This window comes from Thamnophis elegans, chromosome 4 (genome assembly GCF_009769535.1).
Source record: "Thamnophis elegans isolate rThaEle1 chromosome 4, rThaEle1.pri, whole genome shotgun sequence".
NCBI classification, from domain to species: domain Eukaryota; kingdom Metazoa; phylum Chordata; class Lepidosauria; order Squamata; family Colubridae; genus Thamnophis; species Thamnophis elegans.
In genome coordinates, this window is record NC_045544.1 from 37,406,230 (window position 1) to 37,429,106 (window position 22,877).

Genomic DNA, 22,877 nt, shown 5'->3' on the forward strand with positions numbered 1-22,877 from the left:
ATCCAAATTACTTAGCTAAATAGTTGATATATCATGTTTTTAATCATTTTTCCCATATATAATCATGTTTTCCCATTATCCCACCTGTATATTGCAACCAAAAAATGTAGCCTACTTTACCATATATTCTTTCACTTGTTCTTCTATTTCAAATTTAGTGGAAGTTTATACATTTTAGCAATTACATGTACATCCTTCACCTGACATAATTAATTCATGATTGCCTTTGAACACAACTACACATTAATCCATGAAGAAACTTGACAATTTCCTAAATATTTTTCAAGTAATTCCTAGACAAAGTGCTTTGCAGATAGAATATTCCCTTTATCTACCAGTTCATTCATTTTGTAACATACAAAGAAATCATACCATAATCTCATCCATTCTATTTGCTATAAAGAAAAACAGTTTATTAGTGGGATAGCTAGAGAATTGCTTTCAGTCTTTAAGGATGTTGTCATACCTTGTGCTTTCTGTGGCAGGCGGCTTTTCTCCTCCATAAAGAAGTAGTGAAAGACCATCATCTGCAGCAGCAATTCGTGCCAAAATATCAGCTATATGTGTTAGAGTTGTTTCTGGACAACTCAAATTTACCTGTGTGCATATTTAAAAATGTTTGAAGATAATCTGTAAGCACAGCTAATTAATATAACAACATTAATTGGTTTTAAAGCATTTTTTTTATCCTGACTATAAACCAGTTTTGTCAATGAAACTATAGATTTCTCTTGATAGCTTTTCTTTTTCATTTCCTCAGTGAAATCCTTCTGTTTAGATTAATTTCATAATTTCTGGGGGAAAAATTTAAATGGCCCAATCCCTTCAACTCTTCACAGATTTAAACTGTAGTCAGTCATTTCATAGACAGAAGTTTCTAAAAACTGGATGTACACAAAGGCACAGAAAGATGAAGATTTATTTGGGCTAATTCTCCTCTATACCACCCCCCCCCACCTCAAAAGAAGGCTACAGAATTTTTTAGTACTGCAGATTGCTTGGTAAAAGTAAACTAAACCAAAACATCTGACAACTATCCCACTCCACATTGATCTTGAATGCAAATAACTTCTGGGAATACGTCCTTCTCTTAGCTGAAGAGTAGATTCAGTTCCAATCCATTATGTTTCGTTTCACTGTGCTTGCCAAACTATTTAGAATTTTGCTTGGCTTCAGTCACCACAAGTGCTCACTTACAAGTAAAAATAACACCATTCCCATTTAAAATTACAGCAATTATGAAGAAAAAAGTAACACCTTAAATACCACCCAGATGGTTTGTTAGCACTAATGCATAATTATAGGCAAGTAACCTGATGCACAAAGTCAATTTCACATTGCAGTTCTATATTGCTTGGCGAAACAGGCCCATGGAATTCAACAGATCTTACTTTTAAATAAAAATCACAAGATTATACTCTAAGGCTTTGAAACCACCTTGTTCATCCTTCTCTGGATGAAGATAGCAATTATCTAATTCCTATCTTGCTAGAAGCGAATTGAACACTTTTAAGTGAAGCTCCCACAAATATCTGAACAAAGATTCAGGTTTCTTGTGTTTTCCAACCCAAATAAAATATGTATTCTCTTTCACTTATGGATTTCAGATATAGTCAGTTATATCAGAGCCATGACTTTGACTAGATTCTAGATGAAACACTGCCATTGTGGAGGTTTCCTCGTTTCCCCCCTCCAATAAGAAATTGCATAAAAATGAAAGATACCTCTGTTCCTTTCAGTAAATAATGTAGTGGTTGAAGAAGTTCTCCTATCACTGTATTTGTATATAGGCATTCAGTTGCACATTCCTTTCCATCACAAAGGACCCGGAGTATATCAGTAATGAGGCCAGCTGGAGAATAATTACCTGCAAAAATGTAAAAAAAAACAACAACCAAGTTTTTCAAAATAGTGGCAAGGCAAAAAATATACAATGTGCTTATTTATTTACAGAACTTACATAGCCATCTGGTTCACACATAATCCCACATGGTTCACAAAACTGTACCCTTCCCAATAGAGACATCAGACCAAACAGCCTTCTAGCTCAACCCCCATTCTAGTCAATGCTTAGCGGAAGAGACAGATTTTCTTCACAGTCTTCTGGAAGGCTAAGAGGATAGAAATCCCTCAAATCCCATGTGGAAAGCTCTTCCAAAGGACTGGAATGGTCACCAAAGAAGACACGCTTCTGAGTGTCTTGGGTCAGAGTTCCCCAGCCTTTTCAGCTTTGCAGACTGGTGGAGGGGGGAAGGGGATGATTCCGTGTGTACGGTGGGGCAAGCATGGACACAAACATTTGCCCGCTGTTTGCAAAAGCAGGGATGCACGTGTGCAGCCCGGTTCCAAAAGGCCAATGCCCAGTAGTGGACTGTGGCCCAGGGGTTGGGGACCCCTGCATTGGGTGAAACATTTAAAGGAAGGGACTATCCTATCTATTGTAGTAGGACACCCTCAAGGTGAGGTGGCTCTTCAAATAACCTGCTCCTGTTATTACTTTTCCCTCCCTCAATTCTACTCCAAAAGCCAGATGATAAAGGCTACAGCAGCTTCCTAGCACATTGGATATTCATCTGTCTACAGATACAGAATAGATTAACCCTCGGCAGACACACTTTCCTCAAAGCAAGTTGTTTATAAAATAACTGCATATAAAAGAGAATTATTACCTGAATGCACCGTAAGGGGTTTGGGACAATTTGGGGAACAATAAATAAGTCGCGTAAACATTATGATGAGGTCTGTCAGTGTCATCAGTTCTAGGGAAATCAGAAGGGGGGAAATACTTGAAAACAAAAGCAATCCTTTTAGTAACAATGCGTGAAACAATATTTATGTACAGATTCAATATAAACAAATGAAGCTGCATTACCATTTCTTTCAGCTTAATCAACTGAAGCCATTAAATTCACCATAATTAGCTAATTTCAAGTATAGTGCTCTTCTAGCAAGGTCAAAATAGTTTGTTAGATTCATTTATTCCTCTAAATAATTTAATCAAGAAGGTTTGTTGCTATTTTAACAGCCACAGGGTATGGGGACCATACGAAGAAATTCCATGTTTCTTTTCTAGCATCTTTTCCTAGTATTTTGACACAAGTGCAGAGAAATATTGCATACAGGAAGTCCTCAACTTATAACCATTAATAATTTAGTGAACATTCGAAGTTACAAGGTACTGACCAAAAGTGACTTACAACTGGTCCTCACACTTATGACCTTTTTAGTTCACTTATGACCTCTCCATAGTCACACAAAATTGGATGCTTGGGAACTAGTATATATTTATAATGACTGCAGTGTCTTGGGATTGTGTGATCACTTTCCTAGCAAAGTCAATGAAGGAAGCCAGATTTGCTTCATTGTCATTCACTTAATAACTGTGGTGATTCGCTTAATGACTACAGCAAAAAAGGTCCTAAATTGGGCATGACTCGCTTAATAACCACCTTGCTTAGAGGTGGAAGTTATTGTCCCAAATGTGGTCATAAGCTGAAGACCTGTACAACATAAATGAATACATGCATAGTACATGAATGATCACAAGATGATATGAGATGAGATGGGAGGGGAGTAATTTTTTTTTAGTGTAAACACACTGGCCCACATTAAAAATGAAATTCTGTTGCAAGTTACTTCTACCAAATGACCATGAAAAAACTGAAGTTATAATCATAAACATATAAGTGAATGGCATATAAAGTGACAGCATTTTGCCGCTTTCCTCATTTTTGGCCAGTAGCTTAACACCACAATTATTTTATCATAATTCAATTGCAATTATTTTGTAGCACTGAAAAAGAGGGAGGGAGAGAGAGGGGGAGAGGGAGGGGGAGATAGAGAGAGAGAAAGGGAGAGAGAGGGAGAGGGAGGGAGGGAGGGAGGGAGGGAGAGAGAGAGAGAGAGAGAGAGAGAGAGAGAGAGAGAGAGAGAGAGAGATGTGGTGGCTGGCATTGTAAGAATCATTGTAAGCTGGCATTGTAAGAATCATTTAGAAAACATTCAATCCAATCAGGGAAGAAGAATATCTCTCTCTTTGGAAACTATTCCCATTTCCCTAGAAGTCATTAATTTAAATGGGTTTAATCAAGCGACTGATGAAGAATAACAGCCATGGTGTGAAATCCCAGGGATTCTCAAAGGTTAAAGTCTCTAATGTGTTTAGGTAGCTATGTTTGAGAAGTTTTAGTTAATATAGTCTATGATTTGGTTTATGTTAAACAGTAACTCATTACTTCTGGCTCTTCTCGGCTGGATTCTTTGATAGATGAATTGAATTGAAAAGTAGAATTGATTACATCATACAGTATAGCCCCGTAATGGCGAACCTATGGCATGCGTGCAAAAAGTGGCACACAGCACCCTCTCTGATGGCACGCGAGCCGTCGCCCCAGTTCAGCTCCGCCATGCATGCAAGCATGCCTCCCACTGGCCAGCTGGTTTTCAGTTCTATGTTGTGCATGTGCGGGGAGGGGGGAGTGCGTGCATGCACAGGGGGGTTAGCACATTGCACTTTGGGGGTTTGGGTGTGCACTTGGGTGCACGTGCACTTTCAGCATTCAGACAGAAAGGGGTTAGCCATCATTGGTATAGCCTATGCAATGCTTTATTATATATAGCCAACGAGAATCTCCATTCTTTATAAATTGATGGGCATATTGCAACTTTTGGGACCATGTTGTGAGTGCTCTTGAAAATGGCTGCCATTTACAAAATAAGAATCTACCAGGATGATGTTACCTATCACATTCTCTTATCTATCATACCATAGGCATTTCCCTGATTATTTCTGCCCTTGTTTTGACCCAAGGAGCATATTTCAAAACAAAGCCCTTGACTTTGTAGCCATCCATTATTTTCATTTGTGCAGAGAAGAGCAACAAAGACGGTTAGGGGGCTAGAAGCTGAAACATATGAAGAAGGGTTATAGGAATTGAGCATGTCTTGTCTAGCAAAAAGAAGGACTAGGGGAGACATGATAGCAGTATTCCAATATTTAAGGGGCTGCCACAAAGATGAGAGGGTCAAACTATTTTCTGAAGCACTTGAAAACAAGACCAAAAAAAACAATGGATGGAAACAAATTGAAAGAAAGAAACCTAGAACTAAGGAGCAATTTCCTAACAGTGAGAACAATTAACTAATGGATAGCTTGCCTTCAGGTGATGTAGATGCCCCAACACTGGAGGCTTTCAAAAAGAGACTGGACAGCCATTTGTCTGAAATGATATAGGATCTCCTGCTCAAACAGGGAATTGGACTAGATGACTTCCAAGGTCCCTTCCAACTCTGTTATTCTATTATTTCAAGTTCAGAAGCCTTTTTGGAAATAACAATGCTTATGTTTAGGATTTTGCTATAGAGCAGGGGTGTCAAACTGGCGTCCCACAGGTCGGATGTGTAACGTGCAATCCACGCCCACTCCAGCTCCACGAGGAAGAACATCGCAAAATGTCACATGTCAGCAACGTAACGTGGCGAGTTTGACACCCATGCCATAGAGAATGTGTCTCTCATATTTCATTGCTATGCGCACATGAACTAAATTTGATAGGCACAGATATCTATATGTATGTTTGTTTGTATGGATGGGGTAGACATATTGGCACCTCCAGCATCAAATGGGGAGACTTTAATACCATACTTACTTCTTAAACAGATTAAAGGGTAGCTCTGGAAAAAAGTATGTTCTTTTCTGGAGGTACAATCTAGATTCTATTATGTGTGTGCGGGGGGGGGGGGGAGATATTAAGAATTATTAATAATACAAGTGATGGCAGCTTTTCTTCTAAGCTTTTTGGGAAAGGGAGGGTTGGTGACCTTTCTTACTGGCAGAATTACAAATGTATATATTATGATTACCCCGGTAAACTATAAAATGAAATGATCTGTTTGCAGTCATGTTGGAGAAGGGAAAGGAAAATACAGGAATCCAAGACACTGTGCTAAGCGCATATGAAGATTATGATTTACTGTTAACTGAATTATTATTTTTTCCATTCTATCTCTGCTATTGGCACAGTCCTCTGAGTGTCCATAAAACTTATACTAAGTTTCCATTCTCTTCCACAATATTATCTATTCATTTTTGTAAACAGAAGATGAGTTTAACATATCCCAAATGGGAAACATTTGAGAAACGCAGTCACAAAATAGAACAAAATTGTTATCTTTTTCATTAAGTCCTTACCTTTTTGGTTTTTCAGTTGAATAGGAAAGAGTTTTCTGCCTTGTTTGTATATTAATAATCTGCCTAAGAGGCTCAGGGAATGAACAAAATAAATATATTGCAATTCTTTTCCTGTGTAGAAATTCTTTTGTTTATTACCTTGAAAGAAAAGAGCACTTATATCAGTAAAAGTGCTTTCTTTTGCCCGCTCTTTGAATATAGAGTACACCTCTATATTTAACACTGTTTATAAATTTTATACAAAATACATCTTTTAGCAACAGCTAGTTTCAACATTTCAAGAGGAAACCTTTACAAACTACAGAAAAACAATCAGAAAAATGGATTTAGGAATTTTGAAACTGAATATATGCCAACAGTTGTGATGCTGCAACAGTAGTAACAATGAAAAAATAGTCATGTCACTTTTTTCAGTGTAACTTTGAATGGTAACTAAACAAATGGTTGTAACTCAAGGATTACCTGTATAGAGAGTTGGTTAAGATTTACATCCTTTGTCTACCAGGCATGCAGGGAAACAACAGGCCTACTCTATAGTAGCCCTCACAGTCCCCTATATCTATAGTAGTAGTCTATAAAAACTTCCCTTTTTAAGACCTTGCAATCCCTTAATTCAGGTAGAGTTGGGGCGACTGGATGCAGTCAAACGTTTACTGGCCGGATATCCTTCCTGAATTCATAGGAGACTGTTGTGGCTCAGCAGACGTCTCCTGTGAGTCTTTTCGGGATGCAAGATTAACAATGCAGCTGGGGCTCGTTAGTGGCGTCTAAATAAAAGGACGGATGGTACCATGCCCTGGTTGCAGGAGTCAATGTTCATTCAGCGTTCATTGATCCTCGGTCATGGTTTATTTGAGAGACACTTGGAGAAGTGATTTGCTTTCTGCAACCCTGATTCGAAGAGACACTTGGAGAAGTGCTTTGCTTTCTTTTTGTACACCTTGTTTTGCCGTAAGAGAGATTTGTTTTGCATTCCGTTATCTTCAGGCAGAGACTTTATTTAGGTTTATTTTGGGCTCGCAGCCAGTTCGAGCCAAGGACTGATAAAGTGAGTTCCTTTTAAGTTTGTCTGCCTGTCGTCTGTTAACGAGCGAGGAAGGGAGGACAGAACAGGAGACATTTTAATTTTTGCTATATAGGAGAGAAACATCTACTGCTACCTAGGTTTGAACTCTCAACCTTCCAAGTGGGAGGCGAACATCTTCACCACTAGGCCACCACACTGTTTTTCTGTAATAGCTCTATCTGTAGTAGTCTATAAATGATTAAAATCAATATTATTCCAGCGAGCCTTTGAAACAGGCTGATCAAATTGTATAACTGTCTTAGTTATTTTCTATATCTTAGCTACTTTACTATCATTCAGTTTTATTGCCATTTTCCACATTTTTGGCTTAATGTTACAATTGTGTGTGTGTGTGTCTTATTATGAGTAACACAGAGCTTTTCAGGACTGGGATGGCTTAGAAATGACGATTCAAAGAGAAATAAAATTTGCTATTAAAAGTCTTGTCAATATACCACTTACACACTGTATTAGAATAGTGTAAATAATAAAAGGATTTTAAAAAATATAATACAGCAAATAGAAATAGTGCGTACTATTATGTGGCGTAGAAAATATATTCAGCATTCTTGATCCAGTCAGTGCTGACTCACAAGCTTCCAAATAGGTGGTACACTGCTCAACAGTTGCAATGATCTAAAACATAAAACAACAAATCTTAACAAACCTCACCACTAAGACCATATATTGTACAATTTTTAGACTCTCCAAACAATGTTTCCCTCCATTTAGATCATTAGCAAATTTACTGTGGGTATATTTTCTATATAAAAGATGCATATAAGAGATAAGATGAAACATAAAGTGTCTCTCTATAAACTATATCTAAAATGTGGCAACTGCCTGTAGGCTCACATTGGTATACAAGTAGAAATAATGAATTATCTGTATTTCTTAGTTCAGTTGAAATTGGTATCACATGTACCTCATTTCTTTTATTGATACAAAAGTGCCTTAACTCTGGGTTTCATTAAATCCAGTGCCCAAATGCCCGCAAACCATAATTCCCCAAAACATTTGGATTAAATGAAGTAACATTCTAAATGCTTAGAACTTTTGAAAGCTATAGTATCTGAAAATTTGGGTAGCACAGACTTACCAAAGATTTGTATTTCTTTTCAAGTAGCCTTAGCACTACTGTTCTGCTGTAGTAGGCATGCTAATATCACAAAACAAAGGTATCATACAGTTAGCATTTGTTTCTGAACAAAACTTTATTCAATTATTTCTTCAATTATTACAAAACATTTTGCAACAACATTATGTAAAGAGGAAGTAGCACATTCTAACATAAATTCTATTCACTGCAAGATGAAAAATCAAGCCATTTTAATTAAAACTCACCTTTAGTGGAAGGCAAATGAACATATATTGCACAATTGCACAAACTACTATAGTAGTTATAGTTTATGTCTCTAGTCAAAATAACAAAAGATTTGTTTCCCCCAAATGTTCCATTAAAAAGTGATAATAATCATTTCACATTTGCTTGAAAAGATTGTGCAGAATTCCCACAAAAAAAGTTCTGTTTTCATTTTCATGCCTACTTCTTGTTGTCACTGACACTATTTCCAGTTAACAATGCAGAATTTACAAATCTATTGAACAATTTGGCTGCATTCAGCCAAAGTCTCCTATGGACGCAACTATACCTTTGTCAGCAGATTTCTGAGCTAGCACACTGCTTTCTTATTTTGAATCTGCAAACACATAAATTATTAATGGATATGCAAATTCACTTTTAATTTTGTATCATGGAAAAGCTATGTCAGCTTTACTCAGCTTTTCAGGGAGACATGAGGTGGCAAACTGCATTGCTGCACTCCCAAAAGATCTATATCAATAGGGATTCGTTTTGGGCCTAGTATGCCATAGATCCATTTAGCTCGAACTGCCTCAGACAAAACTGGCCTTTCAGGCATATAGGTAATCCTTGACTTACAACACTTCATTTAGTGACCGTTCAAAGTTACAATGACACTGAAGAAAGTGACTTACGACCAGTTTTCACACTTACGGCCATTGCACTATTCCCATTCATTCAGAAGTGTTGAAATTAATAAATATCTTCATATAATTGTACAAAATACAATTGCTTGGACAAAGTACGCATTTCATTGAATCCTTAAATGAATAAAAACTGGCCCAACCTCTCCATGGTATAAAGTTAAATGCAAATTTCAAAGCATACTTACGATTCAAATCCAAAATAATGAAACTGTGAATGTTGCAGGTATAATATTGTCAGCTGATTTAATTCTACTTTTTTATCATAAAGTTTTACTATAAGGCCCAGAAAAAATATTGATTTGTTTGGCCTACATTTAAGGACAGTGAAGACAATTCTACAGGTGAACAAACACACTAATCCTTCCAACCTCTCAAGAGTGATTGCTATTTCTTGCCCATTTTCAACAACCCTGGGCTCCTCTATAATGTTATCTGAGCATTTGAAAATAAAAACAATTCACTTCTAGGAACAAGGAGAAAACTCTTTAAATGCTTGTAGATTACAATTTCAACAGTGAGATTGTTAGAACATAAAAACATAAGCAGTGCCCCGCTGGATCAGACACCTGGCCCATCTAAAACAGCAGTCTTATCTCACGGTGGCCAACCAAGCACACTATGAATCCCAGTAAAGTTTAGCAGATGCTCTTCAGAGGCAGTCTTGCTGCATCAAGGTTAATCATATCTGATTCCCATGACTTACATGAATTGGTCCAACCTTCCTTTTTGAGACCAGCCAAACTGGTAGCTCGCATAATAGGAAATTTCAAAGTTAAATTACACCTTGTACAAAAGCTACCTTTTGTCTGTCTTTATTCTTCTAGGATTCAATTTCATTGACTTCTAAAATTTTGTGAAAGGGAAAATAACTTCTCATTGTCTGCTTTATATGTATCATGCATAATTTGATACACTTCAGTCATGCCCCCACTCATTTGCCTACTTTCTAGGCTAAGAAGCCCCAAATGGTTTCTCGTGTGGAAGCTGCTCTAACCCCACCATCATCTTAGTGGCCCTCCTCTAAATCTTCTGTAACTTATTCCACTATATCTTTTCAAAGGTTTGGTAACACACAATATTTCAGATACAGTTGTACCATTCATTTATATAAGGGTGTTGTGATATTGACACCTCTATTTTCAATACCATTTCTTATTGTCTCTTTTGGACTTTTTGGATGCATACTATGTCAACATGTTAACTGAACTTTTTACCATTATTTCAAATTCTTTTTCATCATCATTCACCACTAGTTCTGATCCCATTAATTTGTGAAGCAGTTAGGATTTTTGCCACCAATTTACACGTGTTCTCATTGAATGACATCTGCCATTTTGACACCCATTTCCCCGATGAGTAGAGATTTCTTTGGAGCTCTGTTAACCTTTATTTTTACCACTCTAAATAATTTAGTGTCATCTACAAACTTGGCTATTCCACTAGTCATGCTCAATTCCAGATCATAGGTACGTACGTACGTACGTACATACATACATACATACATACATACATAACCTAGGATAAACTCTGGGGAACCCCACTAGTTACATCTTTCAATTGTGAATAATGTCCATGCCTGCTCTTTGTTTTCTGTGGTCTGACAAGCCTCTAGTTTCCTGGATCCCCATATGAAGTCTTCTTAAAAATTATGTTGGCCACCTTGTAGTCTTCAAGTGCAAACTGAGTATAGAAATGGGTTGTATGTTTTAATTATAGAAGTTCTACAATCTCAGCTTGGGATAAATGCCATTTGGGTTTGGTGATTCGACTATGTTAATAAATGGAAGTTATATGGAATTGTTGAGGTCAAGACAAGACCTGGACAACCAAGAAAAATTAATCCTTAAAGTAGCCACTTTGGGGGGGGGGAATACTAACAGATCACTGCAAATGACTGTCTGAAAACTTTAAATTCACAAGCTTACAATATTATGTAGATGGAACAAAGAATAGATTCAGTAAAATATTAACATTCCTGGTGTCCCACCATTAGCAGGGGAAAACACTGAAGCTGGTAAGAGGATGGATATCTCATCAATACTTTTTGTAGAGATACAATTTTGTTTGGTCCACTTGCACCAAAGTAAGAACCTTGAAAAAGTAAAAAAATAAGACTGAATATCAAAAAAGACACATTTCCTTACCATCCATTTTTTAAACCACACAGCTTTAAGATCAACCAAAGCCAAAAAGTATACTGGATCCCAAAATTCGGAACAAGCCATCTGACTTAAATTATTATGCCTTACAGCCAGAAGAGATAAAGTACTCTCCATTATCTCTTCCATGTACCTGAATAAATTGGGGGAGAAAAGAGCTTCATAAATATCACAATGTTGGTATGGGTGCTACTTGTGTCTAAGCTTTCTGATAAAATATTATTTAAAATTCTACAAATTGTCATTGCACCTTGGACAAAGCCACCAAATAAGAATTAAAAAATTAGACTGCTTTATGAAAAACTGGATTATTATGAGGTTTGCTGGTAAAGAGTGCTTATATTATGAAGTTAAGCTGGGAAAATAATTTAAATTAAGCAGAATGTCATTGGTCAAACTGAAACTAAAGTCAAATCAAAAGGAAAAGTAGTTCCACAATAAGATTCCACAATCTTATGAAATTAAAATAGCCACATAAAATTTCAATGGGATACATTCCTAAGAAACAAACATGACTGCCACCCAAATCTTCAAACATATCATGTGGAACCAGTTGCAAGTAGACAAATAGTACAAAGGATAAAAATTGGGGAAGGCAGGAAAAAAATCGAGGCCCTTATTCTCCTTACATATGATCATGCTTTATATAAACTTATGCAATTTTTTTACAACTTCAGGTACAAAGGTTTTTCAGTTACATTGAGACCAAAGGCAAATCATGAGATAACCTAAGCAAACTTTTTCATCCCTATCAATCTACATAAGGAAAGTGATAACACAAATGAGAATAAAACACAACAATATAAAAAAAAACATATATACTTTTCTGGATGACGTATCCAAAAAGAAGAGACTTCTCTCTGGTACTCATTCAGGAGTCGCATCTATGAATAAAAGGATAATTGTTCTATTTTAAAACCCTTGATCAAAAACATCTTAAATAACTAAATAAGATGGGAAATAAATATATTGTACCTTTTTAAGTAAACATATTATGTCTGGGTTACTTATGTCAATACCCATTGATACACTAGGAATGTAATTATCTTCAGCAAGAAAATATGCCTCTAAGTACTTTGCTGTAAAAAGAAAAATAATTGCCAATTAATTAAGAGACCCAGTGAAAATTGTGGTCATTTGTTTCTGAAAAGAAGTAGCTTGAGCTCACCTAAGCTTGTATAGAGTTCTCTTGTCATATTTAATGGAGAGGAGGAAAATGTCTTGGAATAAAATTTCAAGACTTTATCCTGTAAAAAAATGAATTAAAGCCAAGTTACTAGGCATGGACATCAACTAACATTGATGATTTCAAAATGATAACATCTGAAATGTAATATCAAAGTCAAGCTCCACCATTTGTACATGCATCATGATACTATATACAAGTATATATATATATACAAGTATATAACAATTGTGATGCACAACTAGTTGTTTGCCTTTTCTTGGTCCCGCACCTCAGCTGAATTACTAGGTTCATATAATCTGAACCAAACCTGTACCACAATATATACTTGTTTCTTTTACTTATTTTTTCCCATTTATATCCCGACTCTCCTTCAAGAAATTTGAGGATTCTAAGATTATTGTCTTTATTATTACTAAGATTGATTGTGCTCTTTTCCTTCAGAAGCAAAACCCCTCCAAGCTAGAATGAGCTGACATAAAGATTTTAATTCAAAGTCATCCAGTTAGCATCCCTAGCTGATGTATTAAAATCTATGCCTCCCAATCCTATAATTCAGCCTCTTATCCCTTATATTATCCTCACTAATTTTGCAAAAATTATTCCCAAAGAGTAATGCTGATTTTTATCTAAAAGGAAATGTCAGGATTGGACATTCCAGAATACTTAGAACAACATGATGAAAAACAAGCCACATTATTTATTTATTTTAGATGCAGAGAATGCTTTGACAGTTTGAATTGGACTTTTCTATTTAATGTTTTGGGAATTTTGGACAGCATTTTATAAAATGGGTAAAATTGACTTATTGTATACAAAGAAAACAGAAATTGTGAGATCTAACAAATATATGTGAGATACAAAAAAGTACAAGACAAAGTTTCCCACAGTCTTCTCTTCTGTTTATTTTGCTTCTTGAAATTCTGTGTAGAAATATAAGATAAGATGAGAGGATTGTGGAAGTAAAAATGTAAAAAAAAACTTGGAGCTTTGCAGGTGCAGCTGGTTTTGGAAGATCCTTTTCAAGGGAATTGAAACACTAATGGGAAAGCTAAATAATTCAGTGCATTAGCAAGTTTTAAGATTAGCAAACAGAAGACAAAGATGACAACAAAATATAAAGATACAAGATTAAATTTTGGATTCAAATACAGACATCAATTCAGAATATTTTAAAAACGAACAATTAATTAAAACCAAAGGTTTATTTTTAGGCCTGATTGATAGTTGGAAAAAAGTCATGGAATGTTGTTCTTATACAGGATACTTGTAGCAAGATTATTCCTGCACATAGGTGGATAGATTCAAAATTTCCTACAATGGAGAATGGTTGGTGAAAATAACAGAACTTGGGCCAGATAAAACATTATCTAAATTTATTGCTGACTGGAATAGACTTTTTTGAATGAAATAGAAAAATGAAATTATATGGTTTTTATGATAAGAAAAAATAAGATTATAGGAAAATTAAAGTCATGCTGTAATTAACAAGTAATAATATAAAACCGATAATAAGAGTAAGAGGTAAATTTATAATTGTTGTAAAGAAGCTGAGAAGCTACTTCTTTATGTGTTTTTTTTCTTTTTTTTCTTTCCTTTCTTCTTTCCTTTCTTCTAAATTTTAGTTTCTAATAGTATTTATCTTTATTAAAACCTAAATAAGGTATTTTTTTAAAAAAAGTAAATGAAATACTATCCAATGGTTGGTGAAAATGACAGAAATGAAAATTAGTGCAAATGTATCAGCTACAAGGAATTAATTAGAACTACATTCAAGTTTATGTATACAGAAAGCATTATATATTTCATATTACTAACAGATTAATAATTTTGCATCTAATATTTCTGGAGCTCTGGCATGTTGCACTTCTCTAATTCAAAGAAAATTCTATAATATTATCATATATTAATAACATTCTTTTGGCTTTATTTATTCAGGAGTTATGCGGGCATTATTTATTTAGGCAATGTTCAGGAAACTAATGTTTTTTAAATAATGCCTGAAAAATTAATAACAATACGTCTGCTTCTTTAACCAAATAGTGAGAATCACTTTGAATTACCAATTTCTTGGGCAGATGGTAAAAATGTTTCGAATTTATGTATTGTATAAATTACAAAAAATTGAAATATTGATTAAGAATAAAAAGTTTATTAGTATCTTTACAGTGAAACTGGAATCAGGATCCGAGAGTGCTGTTGAAAGATGTTTACGTAAGGTACTCCAACTTTCACAATTTAAAATATCAGATGGGGGTGCAGAACACAAGGTTTGAATGGCTTCTTGGCGGACCTAAAAAATCAAGGAAAATAGAGTAAGAAAACGGCATTAATAGAATAAAATTAAAATATAAACCTACAATAAAGGCTACATCAAAAATCTAATTTTCCATCATCACTCTAATCATTAAGAATGCTGGTAAAACATCTTTATTTTTTTACATTTTTCCTATATAGACCTCTAACGTCTGCTATAATTTTTTAATTTTTACTTACATAAAGCTAATCAAGCTCAGAAACTGTCCAGTTTGACATAACAACTAAACAGAACAGGTACAGACTTCAATAGATAGTTAGGACTGCATAAAAAAATCGATTGCATCCAACCTGCTTTCCATTGAGGACCTGCATACTGCATGGTTCAGAAAGAAGGCTGAGAAAATATCTACAGATCTCTAACATCCTGGCCATAAATTGTTTCAACTCCTCCCCTCGGGATGCCACTACAAGGAATTGCATGCCAATACAACATGGTTTTTTTCCCCTTATGCGATCACTCTGCAACACCTAATTCCCCCACAGCACTGTGTTATGTCTAAAGAAAACCCATGTGGAAGGGCTGTATTATTATTATCCTTCTCATTTTTCCTATTACTTTCTCCTATTGTATCTTGTTATTATGTTACTCTGTTGCTTGTATGTACAGAGAGGTTATGCACTGGAGACAAATTCAATCACACTGGGCCAATAAGGAATAGTCTAGTCTACATATTATACATAACGCTAATCAAGCTCAAACCCTGGAAGAACCCAAGATTATAGGCTAGAAGTCAAAAAACATCCTAGAAGTCAATGGCAGACCATTACCTTAGCCACGCTTTTGTCAAGAAAGCTACCTGGATTATCCTTTCCCATTCTCTTCCCACCATTGGGAAGATTCAATAGTGCAATTTCAATTCAGTCTAAGAATGCAATGCCAACCATTGTTCTGCTATTTTATGGAAAATAAAATTAAGCATGTATTAGACTCTAATAAAACTTTTGTAGAGTGCAGCAGCCAATGAAATAAATCATGCATCTGTTTAAAATGGAAAAGGTGAAATTTTACACCCTCCCATATATTAGTACATACAGTAAATGCTTAACAAATGAGATTCAGGCTGTAAGAAAGGTCCTGATACAAACATTTCAAACCAAAAAAGCATACTTTCACAAAAGATATAATATCATGTACTTTAGTCACTCTTTGTCTTCTGTATCTGTTTTCAATATCTGCAGTTCAGTTTCCAAACTGGGCAACTACAATGTTTATTTCATTAATTGGAATTGGAGAAAGAGTTGTTCTTAGCAAACTAAAACCAATGTTATCTGATTGGGGAGAAGGGGGTGTTCTTGACAAAATATTGATTACATAACTGTTTTTAGTCTCAGATGTATACACATAATTTTGCTATACTACATTCCCACATCTACTGAATAACTTTTATCCAAGCAGTTGATATTAGTGAAGCTTATGAAGAACCATCTCAGGAAAAGGAGTGGAAATAGACTATGCTTAAAGCAGGGGTCAGCAACCCATGGCTCTGGAGTTACATGTGGCTCTTTCATTCTCTGTTGTGGCTCTGTCGCCGGTCAGCTCCACAATTGATAGGGCTTTCGGTTAGGACAGGTTGAGGAAAAAGGATGCCATGCTAGGAGGAGACTCTATGGTGGGGGAACCAGACTTCCGGTCAGCTCCAGAATGGAATGGGGTGCTTCTGGTTAGGACCTTTGTGGCTCTCTGAGTGTTTAAGGTTGCTGATCTCTGGTTTAAAGTATAAGACTGAGAAGAAGAATAGTTAATCCAGTGGGAAACAGATTCTGTCCCTTTAGATCAGAAGACACATATTTCCATCCATCTGCCAAGTATCCTCACACCGTTAATCAGATCTCCACCCTTTTACCCTATCCTATGCTTTTCCTTGAGTTTTATTTTTTTTTATATTACAAAAATAAAACAGCTTTACTGGACTGAGAAGCAGTTCACCAAATATGAGCTTAACACGTGACAAAACCAAACTTAATTTGTCCATGTATGTGGAAGAGAATTTTGTTTTCCCAAGCAATTTTTTTTTAAACTTACCTCCTTAGGTTGTGTTGGATCAAGTCTTTCTACAAGCAGCTGTAATTGTTCTTGATTCATAAACGTGTAACTCTGCAATACATTGTAAAAATGCTCACTAACCAAACCCAACTGACTGAAATTGACTTTACAGGATTTTAGATTGCTATTAAAAAAAAAAGAGCACATTTTAATTATTAAATCTTTTTTTTAAAAAATGATATAATGCTTTAAAGCACTCTCTGCTTCCATAAAAACCCCATGAAGAAGTAGGTTAGATAAGGGATTGGCCCAAAGTCAATCACTGAACTTCCACATATATGGATGGATCTTTGTCATAAATGGCTACCTTTTCTTCCAGGATGAATTCAGTTTATGAACACTCCTATAAATCTAATGTAAACCCATCACTCATATGTTATATATAAGGTTGACTCAGCCTTTCATCTTTCCAAGGTGGTAAAATGAGAACCCAGATTGTTGGGGGCAATATGCTGACTCTGTTAACTGCTTAGAGAGGGCTGGAAAGCACTTTCTATGTATGTCTAAGTGCTATATTGTTATTTAGAGAGCTGTTGAGCTAGCTGCAGCCATATTTTAAAAGAGTTGACATGTCCAATGTTTGTAGGCTTCTTTCTCCTTTGTTCTGCAGGTCTTTGGACCACACCTTTCTTTCTATCTATCTATCTATCTATCTATCTATCTATCTATCTATCTATCTATCTATCTATCTATCTATCATCTAGCTATCATCTTCCTTTCTCACTCCTTTCCATTCTCCCTCTCAGTTGTCAATGTTTCCCATCCTATTCTGTAAACTGTTTATGCCACTGCAGTGGATGGCGGAAAGAGCTATGGATATTTTGGATGCCTCTCCTACATTACATTATAGTGAAGATATGCAATTTAATTCCCTTCAGCAGTGCAGTTAGTGAGAAATCTTTAAATGGGAGAATATTGTGTGTGCCCCAGAGTTTCTGTAAGGCACTCTCATGTATTTTGTCTTCCGCCAAAGAAAGCGCACGTCTCTAAAAATCAATAGGCCTCTAGACTTTGCTTTAAATGGAATAGATTTTATTTATTGATTTTATCATAACAGTTTCAAGAAAATACAACTTTAAGTCTAGCAGCGTAAATTAGAGAAAACAATCTCTCATTGCCTTTGTCAGCAGTAAACACTAAGAACCACAAAGGAAGAAATGCCTATTCTACACTAACTTTGGTGCAAAATCTTCTATCATGCTGACATAAATTTATGTGATCAAAAAATCTGGTATGATATGGTAACAAATACATAGACCACCCTAGTCTTCCACATCCCAATTTCTGCTCATTTGGATTTTACAATGTAAGAAATACACTTCACATATTTATCCCTGACAGTACCTTGACTCACTGCCTCAAGATGCCAGTTTATCTCTCAAAATGGCAAATGATGAAATTGAAAGCACTGATAGCAACAATCACAAGGCATGGCTGCATATGCATAACTTTCATCCAATACAAATAAGTAGTTATAGAAGTACAGATCTGTTTACTAATAAAGAAAAGCATACACCTTCACCATCCATAGGATTAAAAGAAACTGCACTCAGTACAGAATTGCAAATATGCACTGATCACTAATTACAGAGTTAGCTAATTCAGAGACATATGTATACATTGGCCAATACAGAACTCAAGCTGAAAATATTGCTTCAGAACTAAGCTTTTCTCTTCCCCGGGATAGATCAGCTGTACTTGATCATCCACATGCCACCTCGATACTGTATAGTTTTCTTTCTACAGAGGCATTTGCCAGTGGGGTCATGCCTAGTAATTAAGATCTATGCTACTCTTTCCTAGCATTGTTCTTTCTATTCCAGTTCCCAACATCTCCTTCCAAACTATATGCTTGGTTGGCTCCTGTCATCACAAGCAACTTTTATCTCAGAATATTCCGATAAACCATCTCTTGATCTAATGGGAGCATAAACTACACTAATTTGACTAAGAAGCATGAAGCTTTTGCCAATTTTTAAAATGATAAACAGCTGGAATCTAACGAACAACCTATGCTCTAGACATTTCTTTTAATTATCTGGGACCTGTTTTCTGTTCTTACTATCAATCACAATAATTTGAACAATTATGCCCTATTGTTCTTCATTTTCTTCTCAACATTTCTATTTTTCAAACTAATTATGTGTGCATGTACTTTTAGCTTTACTGGTTAGAGAGCCCTACCATTTCCACATTGCCTCATTCCTTGGCATATGCTTTCTTCTCTAAACCCATCTTTTTTTCTCAATGAAAAACAGCATACCAGTCCAAGGAATAAGAACTAAATATATTAATTGAGCCATTTTTCTCTTTTGAAATACAAACGCTTCTGAGTGTGTTAAAAATAAAGTCTGCAAGTTTGGTTATGAATGATAACTTAAGACATCCTTTGAGATGATAGAGCATGAATCTGTAGTGTGTAGCCTTTGACAAGCATTCAGACATTTTTCTCATTGTCTGAAATATATGCAGTTTATTAATTGGGTATACAAATGTGCAAAGGATGAAAGTTAATTTTTTTGTTGCATATTTATATTCAGTGTGAGATCACATCATTTTTGCCAATCCTTTCCTATTAAAAATATAATTGCAACCCAAAGCAGGTTTTTCAGGATAATTGTTTTCTAGCTTTAAACAACCCTGATCTAAAAAAAAGAAACAACCAACTGCTTTATCCATATTCCAAAGGAATACATTTTGGTAACTGAATGGTGAATTCCCTTTTTCTTCTTTATGGTCTTCAAAATATTAATTCTGAGTCTAGAGAAAAACTTTATCACTGGGCTATGACAATAAAGCCTAGACGTCATTTGATTCCTTTTTGTTATCTCGGATAGAACAACAAAAAGAAGTATAAGAAGAAGGGGCTCAGAAGAACTAGAAGGTTAAATAAATGAGAAAGGAGATGGAAACCTAATTTGTGAAAATATTATCTTCAAAGCTCCAAATAGTCTCAGTCAGTCAATCAGTCAGTTTCTCTCTCTCTTTCTCCCCATCCATTCCTTTGTATAATTGCATACCTGGTTAAAGGAAGAATCACTATCAGAACAGTTATCTGCATAGTAACTGTTGGATGGTTCTGTTTTCACTTTTCTTTGCATCTCTTTGTAGCGCATTTGATCTTCTTCAAATTTGTTAATTAGAGATTCAACTACAACCATCATGACATTCTTCAGCGAATGCATCATTTCTCTATACCTTCAGTTAAAAAGTTATTTTTAAAAAAATTATTAAAATCCGTGTATTGTATTATGTACAAACTAACTTCCTAACATTCCAAGTTAGGAAGAAAATCTTACTGAAACAGATGAGTAGTGTCTAAAGAAAAGTATACACTAAGAAGTAAACATGCAATTTCACATATACCTATTCAGAATCAAGTGGACATTACAGGTAGTTTTCAACTTACAACAGTTCATTTAATGACTATTCAAATTACAAGATAACTGAAAAAAGTGACATAACTATTTTCACACTTGTGATCCTTACAGCATCCCCATGGCCATGTGATCAAAATCAGACCCTTGGCAACTGAATCATATTTATGATGGTTGCAGCGTCCTGAGGTCATGGGATCCCTTTTGCAATCTTCAGACAAGCAAAGTCAGTGGGGAAGCCAGATTCACTTAACAACTGCAGTGATTCAATTGCAGCAAGAAAGGTTATAAAATGGGGCAAAACTCGCTTAACAAATGTCTCATTTAACAACAGAAATTTTGGGCTCAATTATGGGTTGCAAGCCAAGGACTACCTACAGTATATACCATGTTTCCTAAACAAAAATGATCTGCTTTATTCAAAAATTCAAATTGGTATTGGAAGAACACCATCCAATGTTTTAGATACCCAAATGTTTAGCAGAATATAGGCATGATACCTAAACATTACAAACATTATCAAGGTTATTTTTAGTAGCAATTCTTTTAATTCTTAGATGAATGTATTCAGCACTTGTAATCATCTGTGCATTTTGGTTAGGATTACTGTTTATATCAGCTTGTGATTACAAGTGTATTATTATGCTCTAGCAGATTCTAATGCTGTTATTTATGCATTTTCCTAAACAACGTTTCCACTGCTTGGAACAGTATGTTGTGTTAATAAACCAAGGAGAAATGTATGAATGCACAACACATGCATAATTCTCATGAGATTATGTAAACATAAGAAATTGTCACAGACGCTTGTGAAATAAGAGTAATTGAACAGAAGGCTTGAGATATTGTATATCATTTTCAAGCACAAAATATGAGGGAGGGAGGGAGGGAGGGAGGAATTAAAAATTGCAAAAATATATTTATAGAGGCTTTAGGACTTCCTTTGGATAGTGTATAATTACAGGCCCTCATATAGGTATGAATGCTGCATGAGTAGAAGATAAACAATATTTATGCTTTTTAAGGATTGACTTCAATTAAAAAAGAAAAGAAAAAGAACCTTACCTAGCTGGCTCAATTCCTGAATGTAAATAAATGGCTTATTAAAAATACAGCAGGCCACACATGCTAATTTATAAAAGCAATTAAGTACTGATTAAATAACAGAGTTTTTCACAATGACATTTCTAATTTCCTTTTACAGCACGTGGCCATCCATATATCACTGCAATTAACTATTAAAATGTTTGTAAGATTGATCTCATCATTAGAGTTGGACACTAAACGTTCCTGCACAGGGTTCGTTTCACTCTTAGTATTTCTGCCTTTCTATCATATGAACTACTGCCTGCCAGTTTTATCTAAGATTTTACTAAAAACAATACACCTTTCTCATTGTATTCTGTCTGACACAAATGTTTCCTCGCATGTTGAGAAAGGAACATTTCATTAAGCATATTTGTTTTCTTTCTGTTATCAGATGTGGCCGTTTGTTAATAGAGTTTCAATTTTTAAATAGCTGCCATATATTGCTAAAACCATAAAATGTGTGCAAAAGTGCTAATGTGTATCCGTATTGCCAATCTCAAAAAAACAACAGTACATCAATTAACATTATCCTCATGAAAATCTCACAGTACAAATAGTCCTTTACTTATAACCACAACTAAGTCCAAAGTTTCTGCTGCTGAGCAAGACATTTGTTAAGTGAATTTTGCCCCTTTCTGCAACCTTACTTAGCTCAGTTGCTAAGTCAATCATTGCAGTTCTTAAGTTAATAACATGTTGTTAAATGAATTTGGCTTCCCCACTGACTTTGTGTCAACTCTGAAGCTGATCTGACCAAAGCTATTTTTGACCGCTTCAGTGTTGCCACATTGGAGCTGAGGGATAAGGAGGGGGGATTTGCGATAGAGGGGTTTCTGTAGCCAAAACAAAATAATTTCTCTTGGGAACCAAGGTTATTCTCACACCTGGTCGGAGGAAGGTGGAGTGAGAACCTGTAACCTGGTTGCAAGACTGCACCGTGATTGGACCATGTGATTGATTGTTTTGAGAAAGAGAAAAAACTTTCAATTAGGTGAAAACCGTGGGAGTCTTCAGAGTCGGTTTTCACCAGATTCTGTGCAATATGATATTTCCAATAAAGCTATTTTTTGAGGAATTCACCTGCCTTGGACTTTTGCTTGCTGTGGGATTATTACTTGGAACCCTGACACTTTGCAAAAAAGTCACAGATGATCACCTGATCCCAGGACACTGCAAATATCATAGATAAGAGCCAGTTGTCAAGGGTCCGAATTTTGATCATGTGACCATAGGGATGCTACAACGGTTGTTAAGTATCAAAAACGGTCATAAATCACTTTTTACAGTGCTGTTGCAACTTTGTACTGTCACTAAATGAATTGATGTAAATCGAGGACTATCTGTAGTCTTATTTTATACTGCACTTCTTTACAGTAAGATATTCTGCACTATAAATTGTTAAGACAGGCAAAACTTTCAGTGAGCTTCAGTTTTTTT

General features: G+C 35.4%; 1 protein-coding gene across 4 annotated transcripts in view; it reads right to left on the reverse strand.

Moving 5' to 3' along the window:
• Positions 1 to 22,877, reverse strand: part of LOC116506985 (protein broad-minded-like) — a 93,007-nt gene that overhangs the window by 58,659 nt on the left and 11,471 nt on the right. For all 4 annotated transcript variants that reach the window (XR_004255121.1, XM_032214885.1, XM_032214886.1 and 1 more), the window contains exons 4-16: positions 19,995 to 20,172; positions 16,954 to 17,025; positions 14,779 to 14,904; positions 12,594 to 12,672; positions 12,401 to 12,504; positions 12,248 to 12,309; positions 11,411 to 11,558; positions 8,356 to 8,415; positions 7,793 to 7,892; positions 6,191 to 6,328; positions 2,670 to 2,759; positions 1,725 to 1,867; positions 467 to 597 (exon numbers count right to left, since the gene is read on the reverse strand). Coding sequence is in view for 3 of the 4 variants with exons in the window: in XM_032214885.1 (XP_032070776.1) it covers positions 467 to 597; positions 1,725 to 1,867; positions 2,670 to 2,759; positions 6,191 to 6,328; positions 7,793 to 7,892; positions 8,356 to 8,415; positions 11,411 to 11,558; positions 12,248 to 12,309; positions 12,401 to 12,504; positions 12,594 to 12,672; positions 14,779 to 14,904; positions 16,954 to 17,025; positions 19,995 to 20,172 (1,431 nt within the window). In the remaining variant the exon portion in view is untranslated. The remainder of the gene's footprint in view (positions 1 to 466; positions 598 to 1,724; positions 1,868 to 2,669; positions 2,760 to 6,190; positions 6,329 to 7,792; positions 7,893 to 8,355; positions 8,416 to 11,410; positions 11,559 to 12,247; positions 12,310 to 12,400; positions 12,505 to 12,593; positions 12,673 to 14,778; positions 14,905 to 16,953; positions 17,026 to 19,994; positions 20,173 to 22,877) is intronic.